Raw genomic sequence first — 22,892 nt, 5'->3', positions numbered from 1 at the left:
TCTTCTATTTTATCGTTCAGTGATAGTAATCTGTATAACTTAGATATTACAGTAAAGTATTTACATTAGTGTTACCTTTCCATCATTGTAAGCATGTCTATGCATTCTCCAGTGGTCTCCTGCACCGGTCAGACATTTTCATTCACACAACAACCTCTTATTGGAACCTTTCTGTTAGATATTGAAGACCCAACAAGACTGTCAGTTTCTGCAGTAATTACTCATCTGAAAGTAATAATATTAAAACTCTTTTGTTATTTTAGTCACTGTTACCAAGTTAAATGTTTTATGCCAGAATTCATTATTTAATATAAGGTAAATTATGCACAAATGCACCACTTGCACATTGTCTGTGCTCTCAGTGGGTTAGGTAAGTTTGCTCTTCTACATTAAACAATAATTTGGCACTGTTGGATTTATGCTCCAGGTTGTTCTTGTTGTTGTTTGCTTTTTCTAAAGCCTAAATCCTTCTCCTTGAACTAAATTTTTAAGCATTAAGTAACAAATTACAGTGAGAAATGCTTTAAGGGTTTCTGATTTTAATATTTCTACATTGGCACATTTAGTTATTTTAAAGCATCCCAGGAGTAAGTGAAATATTCAACAAGTTTTGCTTGAGGTAATATGTTCTTTTACTGTATTGCCTAAATGGGTGCCCTTCATTTTGGAAGCAGTCTTCTCGGATTTAATATTCTGACTTTCAGTTTTTAGATTTATCCCATTCTGTTTGCTGCTCATGTAACATCCTTAAAGCATTTAAAAATTGCTTTGAACATTTGTTTAATTTCTGTTTATGTGAAACAACCAATAACTGAGACTGATGCATTCAGATAGCTGTTACTTTGTCATCATGAAAGGAAAACAACAAAACAAATTCACCTCATCTTTATGTCATAAAACTATCACTGATTAGTTAGATAAGCTAATATAAACATGGGGGTGAGTTCTCATTTCTTCACATTGAAATAGTCTCAAATATTGATATATTGATTGATTTGATAGAATGGCAAATAATAAATAAATAGTCCAACTAACATTTTATATCCCTGCATTTTTTTTATGTATGAGTCTCGATAACAGTAAAGAAACATCTGAAAATACATAAAACCTCAAACACAATAAGTTCAGTTGAAGAAGAATCTTTGCTGAATGTGCTTCTATGTCACTGTGATTAATAGAAACTCTCCTGCTTCTCTTTTACTCATCTAATTACTTGCCCCGTTTTGTCAGTCTTCCTGTCTTCCAACCCACCGAGGACAAACTGTCAGAAATGTCGAGTAAATTACAGCAGTGGAAACATTTTTCTTCTGGTACCCGTCATGCCACTGTGGACAGGCTGAGGTCTGAATTACCGGTTGTTGCATGGTACTCAGGGCTAATGGTTGCTTACTTTAAGCTATCATTGATAGAGTTCAGTTTATACAGTCTGCAAGACTCCCCTCACACAAGAATAACAACACTACAACATCAATAAAAGTCAGAACATGAGTGTTGAAGAGGTCTTCTAAGGTCCATCAAGAATACACCGTGTGAAGCAGCTTGAGAGTTCTCCATTTTTGAACATAAAGTAGTTTTGGTGAGATCATGGGGATTGGATCCCATGTCTAAATTGAGGGAGGAGACCTGTGCTAGTAGTAATTAATTATCCACGATGAGTGGTTGAGTGGCCCTTATATGCAAGCATTAGTTAGTCATTAAGACCAATGATTTATCTGGGTTTATTTTAAGGCCATAGCATCATCAGACCATGATAGGCCTGGAAGGGAACCAATGATTAAATATAACACTCTTGGATAGCTTGCCTGTCAAGTAATGAGGTGACTGCTGCAAGGTAGTGGGGCAATCAGCACAAGCTATACTCCTGCTTCACATGTGATCTTCCTCACACACTGCAAAACATTCACCTGTCTTCCTGCCAGGTGAATGTTTTGCTTGGTTACCTTGAGTTCTATCACCAATCTAATAAATCCAGTAGTGCCTCAAATATAGTTCATTATATCATTTAACAAAAGGAGCAATGTGATTCGTAAAAATAAAACAAACAAAAAAACCAAAACAACTTCAGGATTCAGAGCCTCTGTGGGATCAACTCAAAATGATTAGTGAAATGTGCGCAGCTTTTGGGTAATGTGTTCATGATTCGTTCTGATTTCATTCAGCAATATGTGTGCAGAACACTTGGCCTCATTTCAATTATTGCACATGATGGCACACTCTCTATTAAACAGAAACCCCCTAACCTGCATTCTGTCATGCTGCTGGTAAATTGAAAAAAGATCTGATTGTGTTTTCTCCTCTGGAGCAAGGCGGAAACATGGCTTAGAAGTGCAGAGATCGTCTATGTTACATGGAGAAATTCAACAAGTTGCAGAGAAAAACCTTGGTGCACTTGTTATACCCAAGGTGGTTGCAGTGTGGTAGAATAGCTAAGAAAGCAGAGGTGAAAAATCAATTTGGTGAGAAAGAGCTCAGCAGTATCATTGGCTTCACACTGGAATTAGGTTTTTCTGATTTGTTATAAACCAGGCAGCACTCTTCATGTAATGTGAAGCAGACGTAAGATTAATGTTAAGTATTACAATAATTTAATTCTAAGATAGATATGATTGAAATTTGTCAATCAGGGGGTATGTATAACACAACTTATTTTCTTCTTTCTTTCTTTCTGTGGAGAAAAAAAGAAGTGTTATTTGACACTTCTGCCAAATAACAGGGTAGAGTTGAGCACTTCAAAAACACTTAATATATTTGATCCAATTAAAACCTAAAATGATCTTTTCACTTTTCTATTCCATATCTGCACAACTGTGTATATGCACAGGTGTGCATTCTTTTTGTTCAAGTGCGTGCATGAGCATGTGCATATTGCATTTGCACACACTTGAATTTGGCAACCAGGAGAGATGTGCTCCCACAGGGTTTAGTCACTGCCACTGCCTGTTAAAATCACTGCGACCAGTAGAGCTGCAATAAGTGACCTTGGATAGGCTTTTGCTAGACCAGTGAACTAATGTAGTCCACATTACTTCACAACAATCATCAGAGACATCAGGTTGCAAGTTTAGGAACCAGTCATTTTTAATTAAACTTACACAAAAGTGCCACAGGGCATACAATCAGAAATTGTGCAAAATATAGTTTTATCAAATATTACTTTTTATTTAAATATTCAGTGGTTGGGTTTGGGAGATAGAAAGGCAACATGAGTTTAAATAACCACTCGTTTCAACCAAACTGTTTCATGATACATTTTCTGAACCCCTAACAGCTCACCTCAAACCGTCGATGAAATGGGCGATAGCAGCCAATAAAGGCTTGATTGCGGTTATCATATTCAGATGGAAGGATTAGAATTAGCATAATGAACATCAAAGCATGGCTTCTTCCTGTCCTGTATCAGCAATACAAGCTGCTGCTGGTGGTATAATGGTGTGGGGGGATACTTTCTTGGTCTTTGTATGAAATATTAATATTAGTACCAACTAGCATCATTTAAATACCACACACAGCCTTTCTGAGTTTTGTTGCTTGCCATGTCCGTCCTTTTATAACCACAGTTTACCCGTCTCTTCTAGGATGGCACACAGTGTCACAAACCTCATATCATCTTGAATTGGTGTCTTGAACATGAAAATGTATTTACAGTTATTCATCAGGCTCCACAGTCACATGATCTCAATCAAAAATATTTTAGATGTGATAAAATGGTGGATTTGCATCATGGCTGTAGAGTCTAGTGCTATCATATCAAAGTAAATCAAAACCTCTGAGGAGGGTTTCCGACACCTTGTTAAATCTGTGCCTAGAAGAAATTATGGCAGTTCTGAAGGCACAATTGTGTCCAACGAGGAATAAAGGACAAACAGTACATGCATTTTCAGCCTATTTTATTCTATATACTAAGAATGAAAAAAAAAGACTTGCTATGTTAGTGAAAATAGGCTTACTTTTTCTCACAGCAGAGTCGTAATTAAGTGTATGTCTGGCTAAGTGAAAATATCTATTGAATGATGAACTTAAGCTATTTCCCACTAGCTGTGACCTGACTCTGTCACTCAAAAAAAAAAAGGCTCCTCACATCATGATGTATGTAAACTTTCAAGGTAGGCTTGTGTTATTTTAGACATTTACTTCACAATCAGTGATGTTGTGTGCAGTTTTATCACATTTTTAAATTGTTTGAGAGGTATTTAGTCCAGTAAGGTACCATACTTGCCTGGGGCTGAAACACTCTTGATAATTTTTGATCTGCATTGCTCAGGCTGTTTAGATTTATATCTCTGTTTTTCAGTTTGCTGTGATGTTAGAGACAAGATCATCTTGCATTTTAGCACCCACTTCCTTCAAGGTCTTGCTATCCAGCTGAAGGTGAAAAAAGGAATGCATTGTTATTTCATCACATCATCATGTTTAGAAAGATCAGTCCTTCAGCACACATTTATTATATTCTGCTTTAGTTTCCTGGCATTGAGACTTGGCAAAGATGCCCACTCAGTGCCCTTCAAAAAGAAGGCAGATTATGAAAGCCATTAAAATGAGGTAAGGGCTGTTTGACTCCTATAATGACTGTAATAAAAATGAGCATAAGGGTCAGCATTAGGGAGAAGCTTCAAATTAAAACAAATGGTAGTTATGAGAGGTGGGAGTCGCCAACTGTAACAAATGCTATTGCTAAGTGAGGTAAATTAATAATGCAGGTTCGAGTAACAGCTTAGTTTGTCCTTTTTTTCTTGGTTCAGACGTTTTACCTGCCACTGTAAAGAAAAAAAAGAAACAGAACTGAAAGCCTAGTAATGTGAGTCATTGAATGTCATGCTGTGTGGTGCAGTATGCTTTTTACAAGTCATGTCAGCCCGCAAGTTGGCTTGACTCTTCATTCTGCTTCATGTGCTTTTCAATGCCCTTTGTGCGCTAAATCAAGCATGAGTAAAGAGAAGTTCAGAGGGGATATGAGGACAAAAAGCTGCTTTCCTGTTGCTCTTGTTAATTTGCTTGTGTTGATGTGTGTCTGTGTAACCCACATAAAATGGGGATGCCTCTTTAAGAAACGGAGGTTAGGGAAGCTAGGTGGTCTACCTAGCCAATAGGAAGTTTAGTTTCCAGTGAGTTTAAACCAATCAGAATTCGGACTGCCGCTGCAGGACCCGCCCTTCCGCAGCACTGAGTGTGTAAGCGAGAGAGATCCGGAAACGATTAAGCTGGGCAGCGTGAGAGTCTCTGTTTTAAAACAGTTATACAACTCTAAACAAACGCTTTCCCAGATCATCCGACTTCTAAGCTGGACGCGTGAAGTGAAAAAAAAAAGAAAAGGAAAGACAAGTTCACTTTTTCTGCTGAACACCGTTAGAGCTGACTCGTTAGCTCTAACGGCCAACGGCTACTGGTTTAGCTCTAACGGCTACTAGGCTAACGTTTTAAGTTCATCTTGTTCTCCGTTCAGCTGAAGGTAAAACCTAATTTACGTTATATTCTTACTTTGTTCACAATGATAGCTCATATTATCAAGGCTAAAGCATGGAAAATATGCCTTATTACACTATCTAGTGCCTCACGGGTCCGGACTGAGAGCCACCATATTGTTGTCCCTAACGTGTCGCATTGAGATCGGTGAGCATATTCTGTGCCTTTCATTTGGGTTTTTGTTCTGTTTATCACATTTTGTTGAATAATATTGTTTATCTGAACTATTTGATTATTAAAATGTAAACTTTTACTGATTTTGGATAAAATGTAATGTTTAATATTGTTTGAAGAAATGCTTTTGTAATTTACAGTAATTGATGTCAAATATACAGAAACATGATTTAAGGATTAAAGCTAGAACAGCTTAATAAAATCCTATGATTCTGCTGGTCCTGTCTGTTGACAGGTCAGGTTTTTTTGTTTATGCTGGATTGTTCCTGAGGTGGATTCCTCCTGTGACTTTGATGGCGAGCCTTCCCACCTGGACTTAGAAAGAACTGGATTCCTGGATTCCTTCTTTTCCGTTTGGAGTCCTGCTGCACCCCGCGGTGTGGTAGGCTGGTACCACTCACATCTTCACACACAGTTGGTTATGAATGAGACCCCTGACTGACATTTTTCTTTTTATTGTTTAATCCTGGAATTTCTGATCTCACCTTTTGGACTGGTTTTTATTTGGTACTTCGTAACAAACTGCTGTGTAGGAAATTCTCCTCATGTGAATGGTGTTGAGCTGAACCTAATTGGAACTGGAATTGATTGATCTGTTGCCTATTACGATTTAGAATTCAGATTACCAGGGTGCACCCAAAAGATTCAAAACTGAGAACTAGCACTTGGCCAAGTATTTGTATTATTTTTTTGTATTTTATTGTGTGTAATTTTATTTTCATAATTGTGTGTCTTGTATAACTGTTTGTTAATTTCATGGTTTATGTCACTAAAGCCAGTTGTTTTTTTTAAATTCATTTAACTGCCTTTATGTGTCATTTAAACACCCCACTATGCTCCGATAGTCGAACCTATTGGCCCATTCATCTAATATATAAAATACCCTTCTCATCTGTGTTACAGAGGAAGCTTTGGCGAGCCAGCCAGGAGCTAGAGTGTGTGTTTAAGTGTCAGACATCTTATCCCTGTTGTTTGAACGTCCCAAGTACTTTTTCTGAAAAGAAAAATGGATGTGGTACTCCGGGAGTCCGTACAAATTTCCCATTCTGTGGTTGTTAGTGGTTTAACAGGGTCAGAGACAGATGAGGAAGTGTCCACCTTTCTCCAGAAGTATGGGTCCATTAATCGTTACATTCGCTTAGATGATCCTAAGTCAGATTTCCATAAAAACATGATTATTGAGTTTTCACATGAGACTGCCATGCAGACATTAGAGCCATTGTTGCCTCTTCAGCTTCCAAGCACGACTCAAGCAGGCATTGTGTATGAGTTAAAGGCTTTAGGAAGTGTCTACACATTAGACGCCAGAAGCAAAGCTACTAAGATGTACATGGAACAGCTCTCTGAAATTGCCAGGCTGAGTGGAAATTCATTAGGGGAAATGTTGAAGGAGGAACTTAAAAATCTGGTTTCATCTGCAGAAAGTATTTTTGTCCAATCACCTGAGACTGATCCAGAATCCTCAGCTTCACAGAGTCCAACCCCACGAAAAGACTCAACTAGCCAAAGAGATGTTTCATCTTCTGAAAACCCTCAACCAGTGACGCCTACCAAATCCACGATTTTGACACCGGCAAGTGATCCAAGTGAGCCTCATACCCCTTCCATTTCCAGTAAAAACCTGATTGATCTCAACCCCCCACAGACTTTTTCTGTTTCATCTGCATCCACTGCTATGCCCCTAATCGATGTTAACCCACCTGCAGTTCAGCGAGTGGTGGTTGAGCATGTGGTGCGCAGCAATGATAACTCACCCCAGTTTGCTTCACCCAGTAGACTCAGAGCTTTTTCAGGCAAGAGTCCACGTCCAAGCCATGAAGCAGATTATGATACATGGCGTGCAAGTGTTGAAATTCTTGTCAGAGACCCATCTGTGTCAGACTTGCATTGCACACATCGTATATTAGACAGTCTTCTTCCTCCTGCTTCTGAAATGATCAAACATTTGAGCCCACAGTCTAGTCCCTCAACTTATCTCAAGTTGCTTGACTCCGCTTACGGTACAGTTGAAGATGGTGACGAGCTTTATGCTAGGTTCATGAGCACGTTCCAGAATGATGGAGAGCTACCTTCTGTTTTCCTGCAGAGACTGCACACTGCTCTAAGCAAAACAATGAGACGTGGTGGTGTGTCCGCTCATGAGTTTGACCAACAGCTTTTAAAGCAGTTCTGTAGAGGTTGTTGGGAAAACGCTTTAATAGTCGATCTTCAGTTGGAACAAAAGAAAGAAAAACCACCTACCTTTGCAGAACTGTTGCTCCTTCTTAGGACAGAAGAAGATAAACAGGCTGCAAAAATGACTCGCATGCGACAGCATTTTGGCCATGCTAAGTCTGGCCATAACCCCAGCAGGCAGCGTGCCATGTCACAAGTACATATTGCACATGACACAGTTGATTTGATAAATAAAACCGATTTTGAGATGCTCAAGCAACAAATTGCTGACCTCAGCGTTCAGGTGAAGAGCATGGTGTCCGCAGGCCAAAAGCCAAAACAACCTAAGGAACAAAAAGCAAAGTCTGTTCCTCTAAGTGTCACACATGAAGCCCATGTGGTGAAACCAAAAACAGCCCATCAGCATCCCTCCACATTTAAAGCAAATGGCAGACCACGTCCCTGGTACTGTTTCCAATGTGGAGAGGATGGCCATGTTGTTTCAGTTTGTGATAAAGCACCAAATCCTTCCCTAGTAGCAGCTAAGAAAAAACAGCTAAAAGAAAAGCAGGCTGCTTGGGAAGCCTCTAATGCTTCTCAAAGTGAGACACATTTAAACTAGTGTCGGCTCCCATAGAGGGACGTATGGGAGCAAAGTTACAAAACTCCAGTCCCAAAACCATGAAATCTGTTGTCAAGAGTGTTGAGGTAGAAGGGTCAAAATTACCACATGGCCTTGTGGGAACTAAAACCACAGCTCAAGTATACATTGTAGGGAAAGACACAAACTGTCTCCTGGACACAGGTTCACAAGTCACAACTGTGCCCCTGTCCTTTTATGAAGAACACCTTTCTGATCTGACCATTCATTCTTTAAATGATTTGCTTGAAGTGGAGAGTGCTAATGGCCAGTTTGTTCCCTATTTAGGATATGTTGAGCTTACCATCACCTTTCCAAAAGAGTTTGTTGGCTCTGATATTAAAATTAACACTTTGGCCTTGGTTATTCCTCACCTCCGCTCTGCAGCCCATGAACAGGTGCTTATAGGCACAAACACACTTGACGTTCTTTATGCTGATTACCAGAAACGTTCATCTTTTCAGCCTTTGATGAATGGATATCAGGCTGTTCTCAAAATACTTGAGATACGACAAAGGGAGCTTAACTACAGCAGCCTTGGTTGTGCAAAACTAACGGGCAAGTTGCCTAGAGTTGTCCCTGCAAGGCAGACCGCTGTTGTTGAAGCTTTTGTTCATGTTGATCATTTGAACATTCAAAGAGATGTCATTCTTGAGCAACCATCAGCTTCTTCTCTACCGAATGGCTTACTCGTTTCAGCGATTGCAGTAACTTTACCAAGCAAACGCTCATGTCATATTCCTGTCGTACTAAGAAATGACACCAATCATGACATAGTCATTCCCCCCAAAACTATTGTGGCAGATGTTAATGCTATAGTACAGGTGTTACACAAAGAACACACTGTCAATGAACCAGACTGTTCTCAATTTCAAGCGGAGTCTTCCCCAGAACTGAGCTTTGATTTTGGAGATTCACCTTTATCCACTGAATGGAAAGGGCGAATAACAAAAATGTTAAACACCATGCCAAACGTTTTCTCTCAGAATGACCTGGATTTTGGCCATACTGATAAGGTGAAACACAGAATAAAGCTCAGTGATGAGACGCCTTTTAAGCAAAGAGCACGTCCGATACACCCCAACGATGTGGATGCTGTGAGACAACATCTACAGGAACTCCTTGATTCTGGAGTCATACGGGAATCTGAATCCCCATTCGCTTCCCCAATCGTTGTGGTTCGCAAAAAGAATGGTTCTGTTCGTCTGTGTGTGGATTACAGAAAGCTGAATATGCAGACCATTAAAGACGCCTACGCTCTTCCAAAACTGGAAGATGCTTTCACTGCACTTGCTGGTTCTAAGTGGTTCTCCGTTTTAGACCTCAAGTCAGGCTACTATCAGGTCGAAATGGAAGAAGCAGACAAGCATAAGACTGCATTTGTGTGTCCAGTTGGATTCTGGGAATTTAACAGGATGCCCCAAGGAATAACAAATGCGCCTTCAACCTTCCAAAGACTGATGGAAAAGTGTGTTGGCGATATGAACCTAAAAGAAGTTTTAGTGTTCATTGACGACCTGATTATTTTCTCATCGTCCCTGGAAGAACATGAACAACGCTTGCAGCGTGTTCTTGGACGATTGATGACATATGGTTTGAAACTGGCACCAGAGAAGTGCAAATTCTTTCAAACATCAGTGAAATACCTTGGTCACATTGTTTCTGAGAGAGGTGTTGAAACCGACCCAGAGAAAGTTCAGGCCTTAAAGACCTGGCCAATCCCCACAAATCTTAAAGAGCTTCAATCCTTTTTAGGATTTGCTGGATACTACCGACGGTTCATTCAGGGGTACTCTACTATTGTAAAGCCCCTTAATGAATTAACTTCCGGTTATCCACCACTCAGAAAGTTGAACAAGAGACAGAAGGTAAATGCAGGTTCAGAGTATCGCGACCCAAAGGAGTCCTTTGGTCAGCGGTGGACATCCCAATGTCAGGGAGCCTTTGATGATATAATAAGAAGGCTATCATCAGCTCCAGTCTTGGGATTTGCAGACCCCCAACTTCCGTATGTCCTACATACAGATGCCAGCACTGTTGGCCTTGGGGCTGCATTATATCAGGTTCAAGATGGTCAATCTCGAGTCATAGCTTTTGCAAGTCGAGGACTTTCCAAGAGTGAGAGAAAGTACCCAGCTCATAAGCTTGAGTTCTTGGCCCTTAAGTGGGCAGTCACAGAAAAATTTTCCGATTACCTTTATGGTACAGATTTCACAGTAGTGACTGACAGCAACCCACTTACATATATTTTAACCTCCGCAAAGCTTGATGCGACGGGGTACAGGTGGTTGTCCAGTCTTTCTACTTACTCATTCAGTCTTCAGTACAGATCGGGTAAGCAAAATCTAGATGCCGACGCACTCTCTCGCCGACCTCACGATCCACCAAAGGATGATTATGCATCCAAGAAGGAAAGCGAGAGAATCCGGCAGTTCACACTGTACCATCTGAGTAACCTTCAAAATCCAGAAACTGTTTCCCAGGAGGTGATCAAGGCTATTTGTGAACGTCATCTGGTCACTTCATCAGTACCTGATGTTCAAGCTACCACTCCTGGATTGACTTTGGTTGAATCCCTTACTCACCAGTCCTCAGCAATTCCCGACTGCTTCCTGCAGGAGCAAGTAGATGGGTCCCCTCTTGTCCATTCATTTTCAGAAGAAGAGTTGAGGCAAAAACAAACCTTAGATCCTGCTATCAATGCAGTCATTGTACTTTTGGAGACTGGTGAAACTCCATGTCCCAGCCTTAAGCTGGAGTTACCAGAACTACCCTTGTTACTCAGAGAGTTGTCTCGGTTGGAGATGCAGAATGGAGTGCTCTATCGTAAGCGACAGGATGGTCCAAACATTTCATATCAGCTTGTGCTTCCTGAGGAGCTAAGAGCTACAGCACTCAGGAGTCTTCATCATGATATGGGCCATCTTGGAGTCGAACGAACAGTAGATTTGGCAAGAACCAGATTTTATTGGCCAAAAATGTACATGACCATAGAGAAAACGGTTAAAGCCTGCGAGCGATGTATTCGCCGAAAAACACATCCAGAGAAAGCCGCTCCACTAATGAACATTAAGACCTGCCGACCCCTTGAACTGGTGTGCATTGACTTTTTGTCAATAGAGCCAGACTGCTCAAACACAAAAGATGTTCTTGTAATAACTGATCATTTTACAAAATATGCAGTGGCTATGCCAACTCCAAACCAGCGAGCACAGACCGTAGCAAAGTGCCTCTGGGAAAACTTCATTGTTCACTATGGTTTTCCTGAAAAGCTCCTTAGTGATCAGGGTGCTGATTTCGAATCAAAAACCATTAAAGAACTCTGTGAACTTATTGGCATGAGGAAAGTGCGCACAACCCCTTACCATCCCAGGGGGAATCCGGTTGAAAGATTCAATCGCACTCTTCTTCAGATGCTTGGAACACTTGATAAGTCAGATAAACTCCGGTGGAAAGACTTTGTCAAACCTCTGGTACATGCTTATAATTGTACAAAGAGTGACGTGACTGGATTCTCCCCGTACGAATTAATGTTCGGGAGACAACCCAGACTGCCCATTGACTTGATCTTCAGATTGCCCACCAGTGCTAGTAAGCAGACTCATTCCCAGTATGTTGGCAATCTAAAATCTCGGTTGGAAGAAAGTTACCGTATTGCTACTAATAATGCAGCAAAGAATGCAAGTCGCAATAAAGCCAGATTTGACCGGCGAGTGATTGAATCAACCTTGCAGACAGGAGACAGAGTTCTTGTACGAAATGTGAAGCTGCGTGGAAAACATAAGTTGGCAGACAAGTGGGAGGAGGATGTTTATATTGTCCTCAAGCGAGCTGGAGAAATGCCAGTTTATACTGTCAAACCTGAAAGTAAAGATGGACCAGTGCGGACTCTGCACAGAGACTTGCTTCTGCCATGTGGATTCCTGTCAGCAGCTGCAGAACCTGAAACAGTCAAACCTCGTCCAAACAAGAGACCCAGAACAAGACAATGTCCAGTCGTCGAGAGTGAAGAGGAGATCATCTCAGATTTGGATGATGTACCCGATTGGACATTCTTCCCTCGTATTATATCAAAACCTGATACAAATGTTGTAGTGCCTGAAACTCACAAGTCGAGTGAGCCTCCTTGTGCAGCCCAGAAAGCAGCAAAAACAGAGGAGTCTGTAGTTTCCCTCTCACCTGATGCTCCAGCAACTCAGTCCCTTGTAGGAGATGGAAGTACTGGAGATATTCACGGTGCATCAAGTGTCAACTCACCTGAAAGTGTCAACTCACCTGAAAGTGCCAACTCACCTGAAAGTGTCAACTCACCCGAACATGACAACTCACCTGAACAAACAGAAGTTTCACCTGAACTGAACTCAGTTAACAGATCCCCCCAGTGTTTGGATTTACAGCAGTCTGAGGAAACTCCTCCAGATAATGAAATAAGCTCAGATGCAGCATGTGATGATGGGTGTTGTGATGCAACTGCCCAGCCTGAACCCTTAAAGTTTCAGACTGATGGACTTCAAGATGGTGAAACATCCCTCCGTCGCTCTCAAAGAGTGCACACAAAGCCTAATAGATTAGAATATGTAAAACTTGGAAATCCGCTGATAATGGTGGTGAATTCTCTTTTCCAGGGTCTTAGTGAGGCATTGACTAGCTCCCTGAATGGTTTTGAGAATGTACCCCATAATTCCGTCAGGCATGTGCAAGCCGTGTGACACAGTGTCACATTGCAGATGCCCAGGGACGGGCATACCCTTCAGAGGGGAGGGTGTAACCCACATAAAATGGGGATGCCTCTTTAAGAAACGGAGGTTAGGGAAGCTAGGTGGTCTACCTAGCCAATAGGAAGTTTAGTTTCCAGTGAGTTTAAACCAATCAGAATTCGGACTGCCGCTGCAGGACCCGCCCTTCCACAGCATTGAGTGTGTAAGCGAGAGAGATCCGAAACGATTAAGCTGGGCAGCGTGAGAGTCTCTGTTTTAAAACAGTTATACAACTCTAAACAAACGCTTTCCCAGATCATCCGACTTCTAAGCTGGACGCGTGAAGTGGAAAAAAAAAGAAAAGGAAAGACAAGTTCACTTTTTCTGCTGAACACCGTTAGAGCTGACTCGTTAGCTCTAACGGCCAACGGCTACTGGTTTAGCTCTAACGGCTACTGGTTTAGCTCTAACGGCTACTAGGTTAACGGTTTAAGTTCATCTTGTTCTCCGTTCAGCTGAAGGTAAAACCTAATTTACGTTATATTCTTACTTTGTTCACAATGATAGCTCATATTATCAAGGCTAAAGCATGGAAAATATGCCTTATTACACTATCTAGTGCCTCACGGGTCCGGACTGAGAGCCACCATATTGTTGTCCCTAACGTGTCGCATTGAGATCGGTGAGCATATTCTGTGCCTTTCATTTGAGTTTTTGTTCTGTTTATCACATTTTTGTTGAATAATATTGTTTATTTGAACTATTTGATTATTAAAATGTAAACTTTTACTGATTTTGGATAAAATGTAATGTTTAATATTGTTTGAAGAAATGCTTTTGTAATTTACAGTAATTGATGTCAAATATACAGAAACATGATTTAAGGATTAAAAAGCTAGAACAGCTTAATAAAATCCTATGATTCTGCTGGTCCTGTCTGTTGACAGGTCAGGTTTTTTTTGTTTATGTTGGATTGTTCCTGAGGTGGATTCCTCCTGTGACTTTGATGGCGAGCCTTCCCACCTGGACTTAGAAAGAACTGGATTCCTGGATTCCTTCTTTTCCATTTGGAGTCCTGCTGCACCCCGCGGTGTGGTAGACTGGTACCACTCATATCTTCACACACAGTTGGTTATAAGTGAGACCACGGACTGACATTTTTCTTTTTATTGTTTAATTCTGGAATTTCTGATCTCACCTTTTGGACTGGTTTTTATTTGGTACTTTGTAACAAACTGCTGTGTAGGAAATTCTCCTCATGTGAATGGTGTTGAGCTGAACCTAATTGGAACTGGAATTGATTGATCTGTTGCCTATTACGATTTAGAATTCAGATTACCAGGGTGCACCCAAAAGATTCAAAACTGAGACTAGCACTTGGCCAAGTAATTGTATTATTTTTTTTGTATTTTCATACTTGTGTGTCTTGTATAACTGTTTGTTAATTTCATGGTTTATGTCACTAAAGCCAGTTGTTTTTTAAATTCATTTAACTGCCTTTGTGTGTCATTTAAACACCCTACTATGCTCCGATAGTCGAACCTATTGGCCCATTCATCTAATATATAAAATACCCTTCTCATCTGTGTTACATAAGCAGGGATCAGTAGCAGGGACACGTGATCAGACTGGCCAAGGTGTGCTAAGGGTTTAGCCCTGTATGCTTGTATGATGTTTGTGTCCAGCTTGTCCAGAGTTTTATCACCCCTGGTTGTGCACTTTACGTGTTGATGGGATTTGGGGAGGACTGATTTCAGATCAGCATGATTAAAGTCCCCAGAGACGATGTGAACTTGTTCTGGTTGTTGCTGATAGTATCATGCAGGAGTCCCACGGCCGAGCTAGCGTTAGCATCCGGTGCTATGTAAACCGCAGTGAGTAGAATGGCGGTATCGGGGCCTGCGTTTAATTGTGATGAACTCCACGCCGGGAGAACAGTGGCTAACAACTACTGTGGAGTTCGTACACCAGCTGTTATTTACATAAACACATAGTCCACCTCCTCTTTTCTGACCGGAGCTGCTGATCGGTCCTGTCGGTGTGCTGTGTAGCCTGCTAGCTCGATCTCCGGGTCCGGTATGGTTGGATTTAACCACGTCTCCGTGATCAACAGAATGCAGCATTCCCGGATGAGGTTGTCAGTTACAATCCACAGCTTCCATTCGTCCAGTTTGTTAGCGAGAGACCTCACGTTGGAGAGAAAGATGCTTGGTAGCGGTGGTTTGTGTGGCTGTTTCCTGAGCCTCGCTAACACGCCGCTGCGACACCCCCTCTTTTGTTTACATCTCTGCGCCGTCGCCCTGTCGTAGATACTGGGATTGTAATCCAGGGAGAGCCCGGTGTCCGAGCAATATCGACCGGAATGTTGCTGTGGACACGGAAAAGCTCCTGAGACAGACTTTCCCCGATTGCTTGACCAATGGCCAGTAAATGTTGTCGGTTGTAGGTGTTTTTATCCGAGCAAAGTGGAAAAGACGAACTTCGAGTCGGTGAGCACAGAGCCGCTGCGTCTACGCGCGCCGCCATCTTGAGTAGTTTCGTCGTCTTATCGTCTTATTTGTTTCTATCGTCAAATAAGACGATAGAAACAAATATCGTCTTGGAAAACCTTGTTGAATGTGTGATTATAGAAAAATTTATGGAAAAAAAGAAGAATGTCTTTATGAGCTGAACCTGGATCAAATATAGAAATATTCAATAACTAGATGGGAGAAACATTATTAAAGTTAATCAATAAGTTTTATTTATCTGTGGGGTTTTCAACATTGATCTTCTAAACCCAAATAAACAGAATAATTTATTAACACCATTACAGTCTAAGATCACCAATCGCATTGCATTGCACTGTGAACATTAACTGATAATATTTTTACAAATGTTCTTGAAAATAGTTTAACTAGTGGAATATTAATAAATGACATAACTGATCATTTACCAGAGTTCACAGTCTGACTGCAAAAAACTGATCAAAACATCAGATCAATACAGACGATCAATACAGACGATCAATACTGTACAGACGGTTCGGTCAGAAGATTCACTGAGGCACTAAAAGCCGATTTGATGATTTATGATTGGAGATTAATTTATAGAATAAATGATGTGAATTCAACATATGAAGAATTTATAAGAATAAATCATGTTCCAAATTATTATGCAAATGATATTTTCTCAGATTTTCTTAAATGTTCGATGCAAATGATGGTCAGTATGATTATCAAGTCCTGAACTATTACAGTATAAATCAGATTTTGCTGATCAAAGCTCCCATGAGAACAGGATTGTTTTAAAAAATAAAAAACTCAAAAATGCAAAATGTTCCAAATTATTATGCACATCAGAACAAACTAAACATTTTATGGATTATAATGAACTGCAAACGGTCATTCTGTGAATGTGCAGCATTAAATGGTCACATGTACTAAAATCAAAAGCTATTTCAATCAGAACCATCTTAACAGACCCGGTTCCATGTTAACTTTGGACCTTCTCTGGTATCACAGCACAATTCTGGATCCATTGAACTTGTGAGTTTGTGGAAAGTTTCTGCTGAATTTCTCTGCAGGATGTCAGAAAACCTTCCCAGAGCTGCTGGTTGATATGAACTGGATTCAGATCTTCTGCTGGAGGAAACTCCAAATCCGATGAATGTGTCCAACAGAAACTTTCCTCATTCTGTCATTATCTGTAAAACCATCTTTGTTCTGAATCAGCCACAAATCTCTTCACAGTACCATAACACCTCAGTTTTCCTTCAATATCTAATGTTTTCATATCTTGTCATACGGCTCTACACTATCTGATGATTTTTCTCAGCAGAGATTCTTTCTGTTTCCCATGTTGCTTGAAACCTGTGGCCTGCTTAATAATGTGGAACATCCTTCCTAAGTAGATTTCTTTTAATTGATCTCAGCAGACAAACTGATCAGCCAGCTCTCTGAAATTAATTATAGTGATTCAAAGACACACAATACCATCTATGAATTTAATAGCCCAACAAAATATTTAATCTTTATGACACTTTAATCCATTTTGCATAATAATTTGGAACACGGTATAATTAAATTATAAAAACTGTCCAGTTAAGAAAAATAAGATGAAAAGCATAAAAATGAGCAGTGGATTACAAAATGAAACAAAATTCATGTGAAAAGAAAAATAAACATTTTAGGGAATTTATAAAACATAGAATTTCTGAATCAGAAAACAAATATAAGAAATATAAAAATAAGTTTACTAAAATTATAAAGGCATGTAAAATCAATCAATCTATCAAATTTTATTTGTATAACACATTTCAGCAGCAAGACATTTCAAAGTGCTTTACATCATAACAAACACAGAAACACAAAGCAACATACAGTGCCTGGCCAAAAAAAAGTCGCCACCTGGATTTAACTAAGCAAATAGGTACAAGCCTCCTATTGGATAAGTGCTGCATAGGCGATTATCTTTCAGCTGGCAACAAGTTATTTAACCCCAGCTGATGCAATGAGTAACTCCTCATTTCTTAAACAACCATGGCAAAAGACACATCCTGTGGTCGTGGAAAAGACGTTAGTCTGTTTAAGAAGGGTCAAATCATTGGCAGGCATCACGCAGAGAAAACATCTAAGGAGATTGCAGAAACTACTAGAATTGGGTTAAGAACTGTCCAACGCATCATTAAAAACTGGAAGGATGGTGGGGAACCATCGTCTTCCAGGAAGAAATGTGGTCGGAAAAAAATCCTGAATGATCGTGATCGGCGATTACTTAAACATTTGGTCAAATCAAATCGAAGAAAAACAACAGCAGAACTCAGGAGTATGTTTAATTGTGAACGCAAAAGCATTTCCACACGCACAATGCGAAGGGAACTCAAGGGGTTGGGATTGAACAGCTGTGTAGCCGTAAGAAAACCTCTAATCAGTAAGGCTAACCAGAAAAAAAGGCTTCAGTTTGCTAGGGAGCATAAAGATTGGACTCTGGAGGAATGGAAGAGGGTCATGTGGTCTGATGAGTCCAGATTTACCCTGTTCCAGAGTGATGGGGCATCAGGGTAAGAAGAGAGGCAGGTGAAGTGATGCACCCATCATGCCTAGTGCCTACTGTACAAGCCTGTGGGGGCAGTGCTATGATCTGGGGTTGCTGCAGTTGGTCAGGTCTAGGTTCAGCAACATTGTGTGCCCAAAGAATGAGGTCAGCTGACTACCTGAATATACTGAATGACCAGGTTATTCCATCAATGGATTTTGTCTTCCCAAATGGAACGGGCATATTCCAAGATGACAATGCCAGGATTCATGGGGCTCACATTGTGAAAGAGTGGTTCAGGGAGCATGAGACATCTTTTTCACACATGGATTGGCCACCACAGAGTCCAGACCTTAACCCCATTGAGAATCTTTGGGATGTGCTGGAGAAGGCTTTGCGCAGTGGTCAGACTCTCCCATCATCAATACAAGATCTTGGTGAAAGATTAATGCAACACTGGATGGAAATAAATCTTGTGACACTGCAGAAGCTTATTGAAACAATGCCACAGCGAATGCAGGCTGTAATCAAAGCTAAAGGCGGTCCAACAAAATATCAGAGTGTGACCATTTTTTGGTGGCGACTTTGTTTTTTGGCCAGGCAGTGTAGAATCAACAATCAAAACACAACATTGAGTCAAGTTCCATCAATAAATTTGTAATTGATTACGTTTCAAATACAATCCTAAACAGGTGGGTTTTCAGTCTAGATTTAAAGGAAGTCAGTGTTTCAGCTGTTTTACAGTTTTCTGGAAGTTTGTTCCAAATTTGTGGTGCATAGATGCTGAAAGCTGCTTCTCCTCGTTTGGTTCTGGTTCTGGGGATGCAGAGCAGAACCAGAACCTGAGAGGTCTGGAAGGTTGATACAATAACAGCAGATCTTTAATGTATTGTGGTGCATTAAAGATCCACAATACATTACATTGTCATTTCCAGTTCAGTGATTTATAAACTAACAACAGTATTTTAAAGTATATTCTTTGAGCTACAGGGAGCCAGTGGAGGGACTTTAAAACTGGTGTTATGTGCTCTATCTTCCTGGTTTTAGTGAGAACGCCAGCAGCAGCATTCTGGATCAGCTGCAGCTGTTTGATTGATTTGTTGGACAGACCTGTGAAGACGCTGTTGCAATAATCAATACGACTGAAGATGAAGGCATGGATGAGTTTCTCTAGATCTTGCTGAGACATTAGTCCTTTAATCCTGGAAATGTTCTTCAGGTGATAGAAGGCCGACTTTGTAACTGTCTTTATGTGGCTCTGGAGGTTCAGGTCAGAGTCCATCACTACTCCCAGGTTTCGGGCTGATCGCTGGTTTTCAGTTGTAATAACTGAAGCTGTGCATTGACTCTAGATCTATAACTCTAGATCTATGACTCTAGATCTATAACTCTAGATCTATGACTCTAGATCTATAACTCTAGATCGTTCCTCTTTAGGTCCAAAAATAATAACTTCAGTTTTGTTTCTGTTCAGCTGGAGAAAGTTTTGGCACATCCACACATTTATCTGTTCTAAGCATCTGTTCAGTGATTGGATGGGGTCAAAGGTCACCTGGTGACATCGTAATGTAGAGCTGTGTGTCATCTGCATAGTTATGGTAGCTAATATTATTTCCTGTTATAACCTGAGCTAGTGGGAGCATATAAATATTGAATAAAAGGGGTCCTAGGATTGAACCTTGGGGTACCCCACATGTGACCTTTGACCTCTTTGATGAAAAGTTTCCAATTGAAACAAAGAAATCCCTGTTCTTTATGTAGGATTCAAACCAGTTAAGCACTGGACCGGAGAGTCCGACCCAACTCTCCAGTCGATTCAGTAATATGTCATGGTCAACAGTGAGGTCCAACAGAACCAGCACTGTGGTTCTGCCACAGTCCGTATTTATATGGATGTCATTGAACACTTTGACTAGGCCAGTCTCTGTGATGTGGTAACCATGGAAACCAGACTGGAAGGAGTCAAAGCGGTTGGTTATAGTTAGGAAGCTAGTTAATTGTTTACACACAGCTTTTTCAATAACTTTGCTGATGAATCAGAGGTCAGAGGTCAGAGGTCGGCCTGTAATTCTGCATTAGTGATTTGTCCAGATTGTTCTTTTTTATCAGTGGTTTGATTACTGCTGTTTTCAGAGCCTGGGGGAAAACGCCTGATGAGAGCGATGAGTTTACTATTTGGATCAGATCAGCAGCAATAACAGGCAGGACTTTCTTAAATAAATGTTCTACAGGTCCTTCTCAAAATATTAGCATATTGTGATAAAGTTCATTATTTTCCATAATGTAATGATAAAAATTGAACATTCATATATTTTAGATTCATTGCACACTAACTGAAATATTTCAGGTCTTTTATTGTCTTAATACGGATGATTTTGGCATACAGCTCATGAAAACCCAAAATTCCTATCTCACAAAATTAGCATATTTCATCCGACCAATAAAAGAAAAGTGTTTTTAATACAAAAAAGTCAACCTTCAAATAATTATGTACAGTTATGTACACTCAATACTTGGTCGGGAATCCTTTTGCAGAAATGACTGCTTCAATGCGGCGTGGCATGGAGGCAATCAGCCTGTGGCACTGCTGAGGTGTTATGGAGACCCAGGATGCTTCGATAGCGGCCTTTAGCTCATCCAGAGTGTTGGGTCTTGCGTCTCTCAACTTTCTCTTCACAATATCCCACAGATTCTCTATGGGGTTCAGGTCAGGAGAGTTGGCAGGCCAATTGAGCACAGTGATACCATGGTCAGTAAACCATTTACCAGTGGTTTTGGCACTGTGACCAGGTGCCAGGTCGTGCTGAAAAATGAAATCTTCATCTCCATAAAGCTTTTCAGCAGACGGAAGCATGAAGTGCTCCAAAATCTCCTGATAGCTAGCTGCATTGGCCCTGCCCTTGATAAAACACAGTGGACCAACACCAGCAGCTGACATGGAACCCCAGACCATCACTGACTGTGGGTACTTGACACTGGACTTCTGGCATTTTGGCATTTCCTTCTCCCCAGTCTTCCTCCAGACTCTGGCACCTTGATTTCCGAATGACATGCAAAATTTGCTTTCGTCCGAAAAAAGTACTTTGGACCACTGAGCAACAGTCCAGTGCTGCTTCTCTGTAGCCCAGGTCAGGCGCCTCTGCCGCTGTTTCTGGTTCAAAAGAGGCTTGACCTGGGGAATGCGGCACCTGTAGCCTATTTCCTGCACACGCCTGTGCACGGTGGCTCTGGATGTTTCTACTCCAGACTCAGTCCACTGCTTCCGCAGGTCCCCCAAGGTCTGGAATCGGCCCTTCTCCACAATCTTCCTCAGGGTCCGGTCACCTCTTCTCATTGTGCAGCGTTTTCTGCCACACTTTTTCCTTCCCACTGAGGTGCCTTGATACAGCACTCTGGGAACAGCCTATTCGTTCAGAAATATCTTTCTGTGTCATACCCTCTTGCTTGAGGGTGTCAATGATGGCCTTCTGGACAGCAGTCAGGTCGGCAGTCTTACCCATGATTGGAGTTTAGTGGGTCTGGTGGAGAAGCAAATTTATATTTCCGTTTAATTTAATTCCCAAACTAGCATGTATTACCAGGATAGTTCTTTACAAAGGAAAAAAATAACTTTTGCAAATCATTATTAGCTTAGAATTTTGATAATTTTTTAAAGATTTAAAGTTGGTGTAATTTTGTGGCATAATTTTCATTAGTTCTTTGCTCAACTTTTAGTGATTTCAGTTTTCCCTTCACGGTTTCCCAACCTATGGCTCGTGGGCCCTAAGAGGACCTTTAGCATTGGTCCTGTTGTTCAGGACTCAGAGTTAACAGGGACAAACTGAGAGAATTTGTCTATTGTTGAAAATAAAAGCCTCTAAGACTTCCTTTTCTGGCTAGATAATACGTGTGCAGGGTTAGCAAGCAAGCACATCTTCAATGCAATAGCAGTGTATAACAGCTGTGTGTGTGTGATACACTTATCTTTGGATGTCTCCTTTCTGTCTCACTTCTCCCTCCCCCTCCTGGTGCTGGCGTCGCTGGGGTGTAATCCTCCCTCCTTCCTCCTACTCTCTGCAGTTTCCTGTCAGTCCAACTGGTCCTGATGTTGGATTTTTGAGCTGTCCAGACTGTCCCTCTGTCAATGTCCATCTTGTCCACAAATGAAACAAGCATCAACTAGTTCAGTTTGTTGTCTTCGTCTTTGAAACACATTATCCTTTCCTTCTCCACGCTGATGTCAGGTAGTAGATCAGCAGAGGTTGTAAGAGTTCAGTTGTATCCAAACACAGGAATGTAGTTTCAGTCCAATGTCCAGCAGGACACCATGCAGTAGTTTGCTGAATGGCAGTTCCCAGGTGTCAGGGAATTAAAATCAGCAGATTCTTCAGTGTCTGGAGGTGATGGAACTCTTCTTTGTCTTCTTGATCGCCGTCATTAGCTGGTGACGAAGAATGGACTTCATCTTGGCCATGGCAGGACAGGTCTGAGTTGAGGTCAGAGGTCAGACGCACCGCAGCGAGGCTCAGACAGAGGGAAAGGAAAGAAGCAAGCAGAAGTTGATTAATTTGTTTTTCTTTCTGTGTTTTTTTTATATATATTTCTAAATATATTTTATATATATCTTTTCTCTCTTTAGATTATATAGTTTTAGCCACTTATTACCCAACATTGTTTATATTTTATAATTATAAATCATTTAGAACACATATAAACATGAAACATGTTAAAACTCATAGTCTCTTTTATCCTTTGCCATGTTAGATTTTAAA

The 22,892-nt window shown here is 40.8% G+C and overlaps 1 protein-coding gene across 1 annotated transcript; it reads left to right on the top strand.

The window, feature by feature from the left end:
- Positions 1 to 5,016: 5,016 nt before the first annotated feature.
- On the top strand, positions 5,017 to 10,228 carry LOC116716610 (uncharacterized). The gene is made up of 3 exons (XM_032557432.1): positions 5,017 to 5,446; positions 5,545 to 5,607; positions 5,870 to 10,228. Exon 3 carries the CDS (start codon positions 6,641 to 6,643, stop codon positions 8,408 to 8,410), a length of 1,770 nt encoding a protein of 589 aa, XP_032413323.1. The 5' UTR covers positions 5,017 to 5,446; positions 5,545 to 5,607; positions 5,870 to 6,640; the 3' UTR covers positions 8,411 to 10,228.
- The last annotated feature ends 12,664 nt before the right edge of the window (positions 10,229 to 22,892 follow it).

Source organism: Xiphophorus hellerii, unplaced genomic scaffold (assembly GCF_003331165.1).
Source record: "Xiphophorus hellerii strain 12219 unplaced genomic scaffold, Xiphophorus_hellerii-4.1 PGA_scaffold_74__1_contigs__length_124999, whole genome shotgun sequence".
Lineage (NCBI taxonomy): Eukaryota > Metazoa > Chordata > Actinopteri > Cyprinodontiformes > Poeciliidae > Xiphophorus > Xiphophorus hellerii.
This window is presented reverse-complemented; position numbering and strand designations above follow the sequence as displayed.

Excerpts from the sequence above, each read along its gene's own strand:
- LOC116716610 (XM_032557432.1), top strand. The coding sequence starts at position 6,641 with ATGGATGTGGTACTCCGGGAGTCCGTACAAATTTCCCATTCTGTGGTT.